Here is an 11,242-nt window from a genome sequence, read left to right on the forward strand (position 1 = left end):
GCCGAGGAACCGGGGCTTATTCATGCAGAAGCTCCCCGCGACGAGCACGCAGAGGGGACGGTTCGCAGCTGCCGAGCCCCGGCACCGTGACCCCAGCCAGTGCCCGGGGTTGTGGACCCAAACACGAGGTGCCCGGTGGTGGGAGCAGGATGAGGATTCGGGATGAGCTCGGAGCAGAGCCCCGGGTGCCCTCCCGGTCCCGCGCACGTCTGCTGCGCACCGCCACGCACGCGCAAGCGTGGGGCCCCCGCCAGCCCACGTGGATCCGCGACGGGGGCGCATTATTGCAGGCATGTTTGTTTATGGAAAGTAATGCCGAGCCAGATGCTGAAAACCTGCATTTTATGGGTAATTTTTCAATTTATTTCACATTGGCATTAGAAAAAAAAAAAAAAGAACAACAAAACTAAAGCGATCCCAACCATTATTACTCCTGGTTTCCTATGGCAAGGCCAAAGGGGTCTGAAACGGCTCCTTTGTTGTCTGAATCGTTAACTCCTTGGGAATGAAACGCCGTGGTGCCGAACGGGAGAGGCAGAGAGAAACCTTTAAGGGGGGTGGGGGGAGAAAAGGGGAGCAGGAGGGAGAAATTCAGGTGGGAAACGGAGAGCAGCCCCGACGAGCCCTCCCTGGGCAGGGCTGCAGGGGCAGGAGGGAGCACAGCAGCCGGGGCAGCCGCCTCCTCCCTACCTCCTCGTGTCCCCAATCGCCCCCAGAGCTGCTCAGATTTGGGGCAACAGCGGCCCCATCAACCCCATCAGACACATCCACCACGGCCCCACAGGCACCGCTCCCCAGTGCAATGAGTTTGCTGGTGCTCATTGGTCCCAAAAAAACATTTATCCCCCCCAAGGTGGAGCTGCCCCACGGCATCCCAGGCCCCAGGTTTTGGGTACGGGGCAGGCTGGGCTGGAGGGAACCTGGTGGGACCGGCACCTGCGTCGGGAAGCGCCGAGCATCCCGCGTGCAGATGCGGCGCGCAGACATGTGCAGGGGGTGGGAATTAACCCGCTCCAGCTGCCTTCAGCCTTGTCTGCAGGATGTGAGCAAATCCCATTAAAACTGGTGCATCTGCGAGAGGGAACCAGACAGAAACTCTCCTGCGGGCGGCTGGAAGCCGTCGGGACGGGCAGCACCGTGCCGGATCCGCAGCAGCCCCACGGCCGCTGCAGGCACCGGGGAGCGGGTGCGGGTGGGAGAGCCGGGGCTCAGCAGCACCCTGAGCCTCCCAGCTCCAAACCCAAATCTCTTTGTGGGGCGAGAGAGGATGCAGAGCGCTCGCAGAGCCACCTGGGCACAGCCAGCTGCTCCAGAAAGGCTGGATTTACCCAAAAAAAAAGGTAGGGGAAAACACTCGGCCCTTTTCTGGTTGGGATGCGGGATGGGAAGGTGGCTCAGCATCCCTCCCAAGGGTCCTGCGTGCCCTGGGCAGGATTTCCCTCTCCGGGGGGAGGAGAGCAGCTCGCCCTGCTGCTTTGAGCTTGCTGGTGCCGGGGGTGGGCGCACGGCCAGGGGCAGCCATCGGGGTTGTCACCGTGGGCCACCAGGCCGCTGGGAAGCACGGCCCCTGGCACGGGGCTGGCACGCGGGTCCTCGTGGCTGGAGGAGGGCACGGAGCTCCTGGGATGGACACAGAGCAGCGCAGGAGCCCCTCGTGAGGCCATGGTCACCCTCCGAAGCCATGTGGGGGCCACGTGCACCCCACGGGGGGCTCGGAGGGACGCAGTTGCCCCTGGAAGGTTTTGTTCTGTCCTGAGCTCCCATGGGGCAGGGCAGGGGCAGGGGGGGACCTGAGTTTCTGCACCACAGCCCTGGCCACCCCCCATCCTGCAGCCCTGTGCCCTCCCCTGGGCACGCTGAGACCCCCTCTGGGGGCATTTGGGGGGCGAGGGGCGCAGGGAGCTGCCTGGGAGCCAGGTGCTGCGAGGCACGGCTCGGCTTGGCTCGGCTCAGCTCAGCTCAGCTCAGCTCAGCTTGGCTGAGTTTGGCTCAGCACGGCTCAGCTCGGCTTAGGAAGCTCGGCTTGGGTTGGATCGGCTTGGCACGGTTTGGCACGGCTCGACACGGTCCCACAGGGCTTGGCACGGCTTGGCACGGCACGGCACGGTCCCGAAGCGCTTGGCACGGCTTGGCACGGTTTGGCACGGCTCGACAGAGTCCCACAGTGCTTGGCACGGTTTGGCACGGCTTGGCACGGCTCGGCACGGCTTGGCACGGTCCCACAGCGCTTGGCACGGTTTGGCACGGCTTGGCACGGCTCGGCACGGCTCTGATCTACACGGTACAACTCAGCACACTCCCGCAGCGCTCGGCACGGCTCGGCACAGCACAGCTCGGCACGGCTCGCCTTGGCACGGCTCGGCCCCGTTCCCTCATCTCTCTGCGCACCGAAGCCAGCCTCCCCCCCCCCGGCTCCCCGATCCCCCCGCCGCCCCCCGCCCGCTCCTGGGCGTGTCCCCCCCGGCCTGGCCCCTCCCGTGCCGTGCCGTGCCGAGCCGTGCCGAGCCGTGCCGGGGGCTTCTCCGTGCCCCCGCAGCGGGATGGAGGCGGCGGGCGGGGGGCGCGCCCGCTCCGAGGCTGCGGCGGTGGCGCTGGGGCCGGGGGTCGCGGCCCGGCCGTTTGCGGGGCGCGGGGCCGGGGCCGGGGCCGTTTTGTCATCGCCGGGGCTTGCCGGGGGGGGGTCGGGGGGGGGGGCGGCGGGGGGCTGGCAGCGGCTATAAAGGCAGCGCTCCCCCGAGCAGCCGCCGCTTGCCCGGCACCATGAGCGCTGCCCTGCCCTGGCGGCCCGGGGCATGCCCCCCACCCGCGGCTGGGGTGGTGTGAGCCCCCCCGCCCCGCTCCGCGCCGCTCTCCTCCCGGTTTTCCTTTCCCTTCCTTTCCCTTCCCTCCTTCCCTTCCTTTTTTTCCACCGCCGGGGCGGGAGGCGAGCCCGGCAGCCGCTCGGATGCTCTGAGATTTCTCGCCCGCCCTCAACCCCGGCTGCCCAGATGCAGTGGATAACCCTCATGGTGCTGCTATTCATCAGCTCCGTGGAAATGCTCGCGCAGAACCGCTGGAAGAAGCAAGGTAGGGCGCACGCTGAGCGGGGCTACCTCGTCCTGCCCAGGTGCCACCCGTGGGTGGCTTCGGGTCCCCAACGTGGAGCAGGAGGGGGTGCCACGGGGGTCACCAAGCCCCCGGGGCTGCTTCATCCACGGAGAGCCCCCCGGGGCTGTTTCCTACATCTGTGCATGGAGAGGGCAAGGCTCAGCCCCAGCGGCATCACCTGCCTTGTGCCAACGTTGTCCCACTTGGGGTGGCAGGGGACAGGGGACAGCTGGTGGCACGGGGACCAAAATCACAGCCCCCCGGGGCAGGGTGTGGGTGGTGGGCGCAGGGCGCAGCGCTGTGCCGGTGCTTCTGCTCCATGCCTTGGGTGCAAAACGTCCTGGGAGGATGCTCGGAGGTGCTGTCCCCTGCCCCATCCTTCGCCCCCGAGCTGCTGCTTGGGTGTCCCGAGGCTGTGCCGGGGGGCACGGGCTCGTGTCCCCTCCGTCGGGTGGTGCCACCGCAGCCTGGGCTCTGCGCAGTGCGGGACCAGGGCTCCCTTTTGTAACTGGTGCTGGAGCAGGGATGGGATCTTGTGAGCCTTTGGAGGCCTCGGGCTCCTGGACAACTTTCCCCAAATCTGTTGGACGTTGCTGTAAGATGCTACGGGATGAGTGAGGGCCTCGGGTCCTCGCGGCACCCATGGGTCTGCGCCTCAAATTTGCGGTGTCTCCCCCCTGTTCGGGCTCTGCTGGCTGCTCAGCTCCTGCCCCGTGCCCGTCCCAGCTCAGCCCCGTGCCCAGCAGCTGCCACCGTGCCCGGGGAGGTGAAGCCAGGAGCTGGCCCCCTCATTTCCCTGCTCCCATGCTCTGGGTGGGGGCCCCGTGCCGGTGCCAAGCGCAGCGCTCCGCCGGCTCCCCGGCACCGCTGCCGGTGGCAGGAGAGAGACAGGAGGAGAAGAAGGGCTGGGAGCAGCAGGCAGGGAGAGGGCTAAAAAGCTGCCCAGAGCCCTCCCTGGAGCTGGTTTTAAAGACGGTGACACGGATGTCGCTGCCACAGCTCGTCCCATCCCACGGTGGGGCTCTGCACCTTCCCTGCCCCAGCTGGGTGTTGGAGAGAGAGCAGGAAAAAAAATAATAAAAAAAAAATCATCAAAAAGAATCAGGGAAGGGAAAAGACGCTCGTAAATCCCTGGGTCTCCTGGGAAGCTGCTCCAGCTGCAGCCAGGAACACAAATGTTGTCAGCGTTTGGTAAATATGTAACGGAGACCATAACAACTTAATGGATCCAAGGTGCTTCGTTAGCGGGCTCCCAGCACACGCAGCCTCCTGGCCGCAGCGAGCCGCGCTGCGCCGTGCCGCCGCGCTGAGCAAGCCCCTGGCCTCCAGGGGAGAGGGGACCGGGACGATCGGGCTCGGGGGTGGCTGCGTGGCACAAGCAGCACCTGGGAACGCCGTGCCGGAGCTGTGGGGTGTCCCCTGAGTGCGTCTCCCTGCTGTGTCCCCAGCCCTGAGCTCCCTCCCTCGCCCGCTGCCTTTCCAAGGGGTCCGAGACCACGTCAAAGTTGCTGCTCCTTGCTCGTGTTCTCGGCACCCTGGCACGTCCCAGAGGCTGGCCCCAGTTTGCTCCCAGTGGGATCCAGTCCCTCATAGGGCTCACCCCCATGCAGGGGAAGGCGGTGGCTGCGGGCCCTTACCCAGGGCTGTGCACCAGGCTCCGGTCACCGCAGCCTCCAGAGCTCTGCTCTGCCCAGGGCAGCCTCCTCCTTCAGCCTTTGCTATGTGCAAAAAAAAAAAAACAACAAAACAACAAAATCTTAACACTGTGAGACCTGCTAGCAGCCAGCCTGGGCCCCGAGCACGCACCACCCGTGTTCCTGGCACTGTCGCTGGCTGTACAGCACGAGCTGTTGCTCGGGGGTGTTAGAAGCGAGCTTTCTGTCCCAGAAAAGCCAAACAAACTCTTCCAAACGCCAGCGGGTGCAGCAGGCGCCTCGCTGGTCGAGCAGAGGAGCCTGGGGGGGCCCTTTTTGGAGACACCCCCACTATTCTGGGGGTGCAGAAGGACCCCGCTGTGTGGGTGGGCAGCGAAACCAGCGGCTGCCCTGGTGCTCCGGGCTCAGTCACCAGCTCCTGAAATGCCCCCGGGCCACGAGCATCTCCTTGGGCTGTGACTCTGGTGGGGGAAGCTGGCTCTAGGGACATGGGGGCACCTCCAGGGCACCTCCCCGCTCCTTGTCCCCGTGTCCTTGTCCCTGGGAGCAGACCCCCCCGGGACCCGCTGCCCCCCGTGCAGGTCGGAGCGCGGCGGGAGCAGCCGGGGAGGCGGCGGCGGCGGCTCTTGAGCCACCAGACAGATCCTTATCGCGGCTCCACTTGAACGTTTCCGAAACGCTCTTTGTTCCCTTGACGTATAACAGGCAGCAGCCAATTAACCGGGGTCAGGGCTCGTTTCTACCCGCCGGCTGCTCCGGGGGTCAGCGCCCTGTCAGATGCCCGAGGTGCCCGGGCTGGCACCCGGAGCTGGGCGCAGCACGGAGGGATCCCCGGCCCCACCGTGCCCCCCGCCGCAGCCCCTCTGCCCCGCTTGTCTCCGCAGTGAGCGCCGGCCTCTTTGAGAACTGCACGGGCTGCGTCCTGTGCTCGGAGGACAACGGCTGCATCACCTGCCACCACCGGCTCTTCCTGCTCATCTGGAGGGACGGCATCCGCCAGTACGGGATGTGCGTCCACACCTGCCCCCCCGGCTACTTCGGCGTGAGGGGTCTGGAGGTCAACAGATGCACAAGTACGTGGTGTGTGCGCCGGGGTCCCTGCGCCTCCGAGCGCCCCGGGGTCCCCTCGCTGCCCCGCGGCTCCTCTCCCAACCCGGAGCTGCGTTTGGGAAGGGCTCCGGGTCCCTTTGCGCACCGGGGCTGGAGGCTCGGAGCTCGCCCCCAGCTCACGGCACCCCTTCCCGGCAGAGTGCAGGTCACCCAGCTGCGAGAGCTGCTTCAGCAAAGACTTCTGCATGAAGTGCAAGGAGAAGTTTTACCTGCACAAGGGCCAGTGCTTCCGGCAGTGCCCGCCCGGCACCGCGGCGCAGCCCGGCACCCGCGAGTGCCAAGGTAAGCGGCGCCCGCTCCCCGCACCCCACGGGTCATGCCAGCGTGGTGTGGCCACCATCCCCCTCCCCGTGCCCCTTTTTTCCCCCCAGAGACGTGCGAGCCGGGGCCCTGGGGCGAGTGGAGCGCCTGCACCCACGAGGGCCGGACCTGCGGCTGCAAGTGGGGCTTGGAGACGCGGGTGCGCGAGGTCCTGGGCGCCCCGCGAGAGGAGGGGGCTTCGTGCCCCGCGCTGCTGGAGACCCGAAAGTGCCGCCTGAGGAAGCACTGCCCAGGAGGTGAGCGCAGCCCCTCCTGCCCCCCGCAGCCTCCCGGCTTGGCGCCCCGCCGCCGCTCTGCCTAAAAGCGAGGAGCCCCGCGGTGGCGGGGGGTCCTGCGGGGTTGTGGCCGGCCAGCCTGGAGCTCATCTCCCAAGCATTTGGAGGCCGGTGGCTGTAACCGTGAAGTTCTGGAGAAAGCTGCCTTCCCAGGCACATGTGCTGAGCAGCCCCGGTGCTGGCGCCGGCAGGGACGAGGCTCCCCCTGCCCTGTTTTGAGCCACAGCCCCTGGCACCGGCTGCTGTCCTGCCCGCCTGCGAAGGGAGAGGCAGGGCCCAGGTTTTCTGCTTGGCAATTGCAAACAGAGAGGAGTGAGTTCCTCGGGGGGAAATACCTGCAAAAATCCGCAAAATCCCAGAAAGCCACATGGAGCCGGAGGGCATCACCCGGGGGGATTTGCAATGCCCAAGGTCCCCAGCCCACCCCGGGATCCGTCCCCAGGGCTGGGCACCATCCTGTCCTCCCCGGTGGCTCTCCCTGACGTTGTCCCCAGCCCTCGTCCCCGGGGGCCCTCCCGTTGCTGTGGCACCGCAGTTCCCTGGCTCGGGGCTCCCTGGCTGGGGGCTGCGGCGTGGGGGCTCCCCGGTGCCCCCTCTCAGCGCCCAGCCGGCGGCGCGGGCACGGGCGCGGGGCTGGCGATGGGAACCAGGAGGAGCCTGATGTCATTTTTGGATGCGAGCGGCTGGGCTGAAGCTGTTCTAATAAATCTCTGCTTAATAACTGGCAGAAAGACAGATTGCATGAGATACCGATCTGTGGGCCTTGGAAGGAGATCTGAGCCCCCGGCCTCGGCGCTGGACAGCTTTGCGGTGCGGAGCCGTGGGTTCGCTCTGTATCCACACGGCAGCGGCAGGGAGGGCGCGACCGAGGAGAGGGGTGCGAAGGGGAGAGGAGAGACGGGTTGGAGGAAGGTGGGAACAACAAAAGCTGGGTGTGCTGGGGCTGCGGAGCCAGGGGAGCGTCCTCATCTGGGCACCATCCATCATAAATAACGGTTGGGTGCTGACAGCGCGGCGGAGCTGATTTCCTTTCCTGCTCAGGCCCTGACTCGCAGCTTTGGGGCGCCAGGTGGCAACGATTTCGGGGGAATTTGGCTCCCTCCTTGGCTCTGCAGCCCCTGGGCTCTTGAAGCTGGTGACAGGTTGATGCGGCCAGCTTGGCGGTGGTGCACGAGGACGGGCTGCTCTGGAGCTCGGCGCGCTGCCGGGCGGCTGACGGCGTGTGCCTGCGGCACCGTGCCCGCACACAGCCTGCCCGGAGCTCGGTGCCACCACAGCCACCCCCCTGCACCCGTGGGGATCACAGTTTTTGGGGTGCACCGCATCTCACGGGGCCACCTGGGCACCCTCTCCTGCCCTCTGTGAGCCCCGAGGCTGCGGGGATGGGGGGCACCGCAGGGCTCCTCGCTTGGGTGGGGATCGGCTCCAGAGCCGGGTTTCTCCCCAAAAACACCCAAGGGAAATCCCCCCGCAGCGTGGTGTGGCTGGAGGCAGCGGCCTCCCCGTAAGCAGGGCAGGAGCAGCCCCTTCGTGTCTGGCAGCCCAGCCCTGGGCAGCCTGCTCGGCGTCCCCGCCGCGGCGGAGCGTGCGCCTGCCCTCGCTCCCAGGCTCCTGTCCCGACCGGCCGAGTGCTCGCTTATGGGATCCAGATGCTGGAGGACAACGAGTTCACTTGATGCAGCCAAGACACCCCAAGACCCGGAGAGCCGGAGGAAGGCTCTGCCTCGGCCCCAGCCCGGGCTGTGTGATGAGAGATTTTGTGCTACCACTTCTGAGCCGTCCCCGGGCAGCTGGAAGCGAGAAGCATCTGCGCTTGGCCACGGCACAAAACCGCTCACGCTGCTGTAAATCTGCCTTGTGTTCCTGCCGCGCTCTCCAGACGCCTGGCATTCGTGCCGTGCCCTTTCCTTTGTGGGTGGCAATTGTCTGGGAGATCAGAGCAGAAAAACAGGGCAGGAAAAGAGATGGAGCCCTCGCAAAGAACCAGCGTCAGCAGCGCCGGCTCCTGCCGCCCTCGTGCTCCGCGCCCCCTGCGCCCCCCGGCTCTAGGATGGACACAGGGGCAGAAGCTGCCTGGTTTGGGGGTACCCAACCCACTCCAAGGCATGGGGTCCATCAGAGCCCACAGTCCTGCCCCATGTCCTGGTTTGTTTCGGTGTCTCAGCGCCGTCCCCATCGGAGCTGGGAGCTGGAGGGGTGCTTGGAGAGGGGTGGCTGCACCCAGAGGCCAGCCACGTCCCACCAAGCCTCAACCCTTCATGGTCCAGCTGGGGGCTGTGCTGTGCGGGGTTTTGGGGCTTTGGGGCCTTGGGAATTTGGGGATTTGGGGCTTTGGGGTGGCTGTTGTCCTGCTCCTGCTCACGGAGAGGTCGGGGTCTCTCCGGGCAGCACCCGCTGTGGCTGGGGGCAGAGCTGGCCGTAACCCCCAGCCTCACATCAGGAGGCTCCCCGCTGCCCGGCCCCAGCGAGCGAGCCCTCCTTTTCTCCTTCTCTTCTCTTCCAGAGAAAACCAAACCCAAAAACAAAGGCAAAAAGCGGCAGAAGAAGCAGAAGACAGAGCCGGACGCGGGCACCTAGCGGCGCGGGCACGGCGAGGCGAGCTCCCCCTGTGCTGCCCTGCCCGCGTCGCCCCGGCTTCCCAGCCACAGAAAATTGCACAATTTTCTCTCTCTCCCCCTTTCGCCCCCCTCCCCCTTTCTTTTCAGGCAATTTATGGCCTGTAAAACATTTCCTTTTCAGAAAATCTAATTTGCAGTGTCCAAAGCAATGCCTCGGGGCTCGGGGAGGGGGTGGCTCCCTTTTTTTTGTTGTTGTTGTTTTTCCCTCTCCCCCTGCCTGCTCGGCCCCTTCCCTCACTGCAGCCGGGTGAAATGGGGCCGGGGAGGGGGGGTTCGATCCTGCCCCAGCACGTCCCCTGGGCAGGGAGATGTCCGTCCCCATGGGATCCCGACTGCGCTGGGGTGCCGGGGACCTCACAGCAGCCCAGCCTGGTCCTCAGCATCTCTTTGGTCCCTTGTGGCACATCCATGGGCCAAATCCTGCTGGCCTCGTGCTCACAGCCTGTGGAGAGCCGGACGAGCTCCGTGCCAGGCGTGGGCGCAGGATTTGGGGGTGGCCCTGCCCACGCACCCCGGAGCCACCAGCGCCACGCCACCAGGATCAGCATCGTGGCCCCCTCCCGTGGGTGCTGACCCCGTCCCCATCCCTCTGACCCAGCCACCGTGTGCGCATCGCCCAAAAAAACCACGCAGGACGCGTGTGTGGCCCGTAGAGAAGCACCTCGGCACGTTTCAAACGCGTTTTGCTGGAACTGCTGCCCTCCCCGGGGGCACCTCTGTGAATATCCCGGGTCTGGCTGCCCCATCCCTGCTCCCAGCACGGGATTTTGGGGGTTATGGGGGCTGCGGGGCCTTTCCAGGACGGGAGCGCTTGGTGTCAGCATCGAGCCAGCCCCGGAGCCTCGCTCGCAGGCACGGGGCAGCTCCTCCGTTTGCTTTCTGTCGAATAAAAAATGTTGAAGCCTCCGGCATCCGTCGCCTCGCGGCTTCCCTGCGCCGCAGAAATGGTTTCCACGAGGCATTAAACCCCAGCCCCACGCCTCCACCCCAAAAGCGGTGGGGTAAAAAGCGGCCACCGGCTGCCTGGGTCGGCCTCGGACCCCTCCGAATTGCCCAGGCCCTCAGGAACTGGGGGGGTCCCTGGGGAAAGATCTTGTTTTGGCGTTTCTATTTGGAGCAGCAGCAGCATCTCGCGGCGTCTGAGCCAGCAGAAGGGGAAGAAACGTCCCCAGGACCCTGCCCCGTCCCCGGGTGCTGCTTTGAGCCCAGCCCATGGGACCCCTCCGGGGCTGGCTCTTGGGGTCCTGCTCCTGGGGAGGGGGTGCAGGAGGGATTTGGGGGCTTGGGGCTGCTCCGAGCCACCCCAGAGGCCGGCAGGGGGATGCCTGGGGGCTCCCGAGGTTGCCCTGGAGCTGCTGGGGTGCTGAGGAGATGCTGGGACGGGGCAGCACCAGCAGGACACCAGGGCATGGAAAAGGGGATTTTGGCTGCCCCTTAAAACCTGGTGGGGTCCCCGCTATCCAGAGGGGCCGGAGCACCCCGTGCCCACCACAGCCCCCCCGGAGCTGCGTAACCGGGCGGAAAACCCTGGGAAGGTGCCGGGGTGTTCCTGTGCCGAGGGATTTTTGTTCTGCCATGCCAGCCCGTCCCCACGGCCAGCCCCAAATCTCCTGGGACAGCTTAGAAATAGCCCGGCACGTAGCCTGGCCCCCGTGGGCTCCGCGCCAGGCACTGGGGCCCCGTGCTGGCCATGGGATGGCTGCGCCGCCCCGCGTGGGCGCACGGCACAGCCAGGGTTGCAGGGGCATTTTGTTTTATCCCACACCCCGGGGTGGGTTTGGGGTGTCCCCAGGCCACCCCATATCCATGGGGCAGGCGGAGGTGGGGGTCACCGGGGTCTGCACGGCACCTCCTGGGGCTGGCGGGGACGTCCCTTTGGCACCGTGGGCAGCATGCGCACGGATTTGGTAGATCACAAGTGGAATGGGGGCATGGTGTGTGTTTGGGGTCGGCCCCCCGACACTGAAATTACCCCCGTGAGGCTGGGGGAGATGGGATATCCAACGATGTCCCCGTCCCATGCAGCTTGGCCACCGCAGCAGCTGCTCCTCGCTCTGCGGGGCCGGGGTCTGCATCCAAATCCTAAACCCTAAAAGGGCAGCCCAAGCCCCCTGGGGGCAGGAGGAAAACGCTGGCTGAGCCCCAAACCCCACACGGGATCCAACCGGGTCCCACC

At 66.3% G+C, this 11,242-nt stretch overlaps 1 protein-coding gene across 1 annotated transcript; it reads left to right on the forward strand.

Annotated features, from left to right (window-relative positions):
* Positions 1-2,645: 2,645 nt before the first annotated feature.
* Positions 2,646-9,977, forward strand: RSPO4 (R-spondin 4). Its single transcript, XM_072026456.1, has 5 exons — positions 2,646-3,066; positions 5,627-5,815; positions 5,991-6,134; positions 6,224-6,409; positions 8,952-9,977. Exons 1-5 carry the CDS (start codon positions 2,793-2,795, stop codon positions 9,023-9,025), a joined length of 867 nt encoding a protein of 288 aa, XP_071882557.1. The 5' UTR covers positions 2,646-2,792; the 3' UTR covers positions 9,026-9,977.
* The last annotated feature ends 1,265 nt before the right edge of the window (positions 9,978-11,242 follow it).

The sequence above is a fragment of the Anas platyrhynchos genome, chromosome 21, assembly GCF_047663525.1.
Source record: "Anas platyrhynchos isolate ZD024472 breed Pekin duck chromosome 21, IASCAAS_PekinDuck_T2T, whole genome shotgun sequence".
Taxonomy (NCBI): domain Eukaryota; kingdom Metazoa; phylum Chordata; class Aves; order Anseriformes; family Anatidae; genus Anas; species Anas platyrhynchos.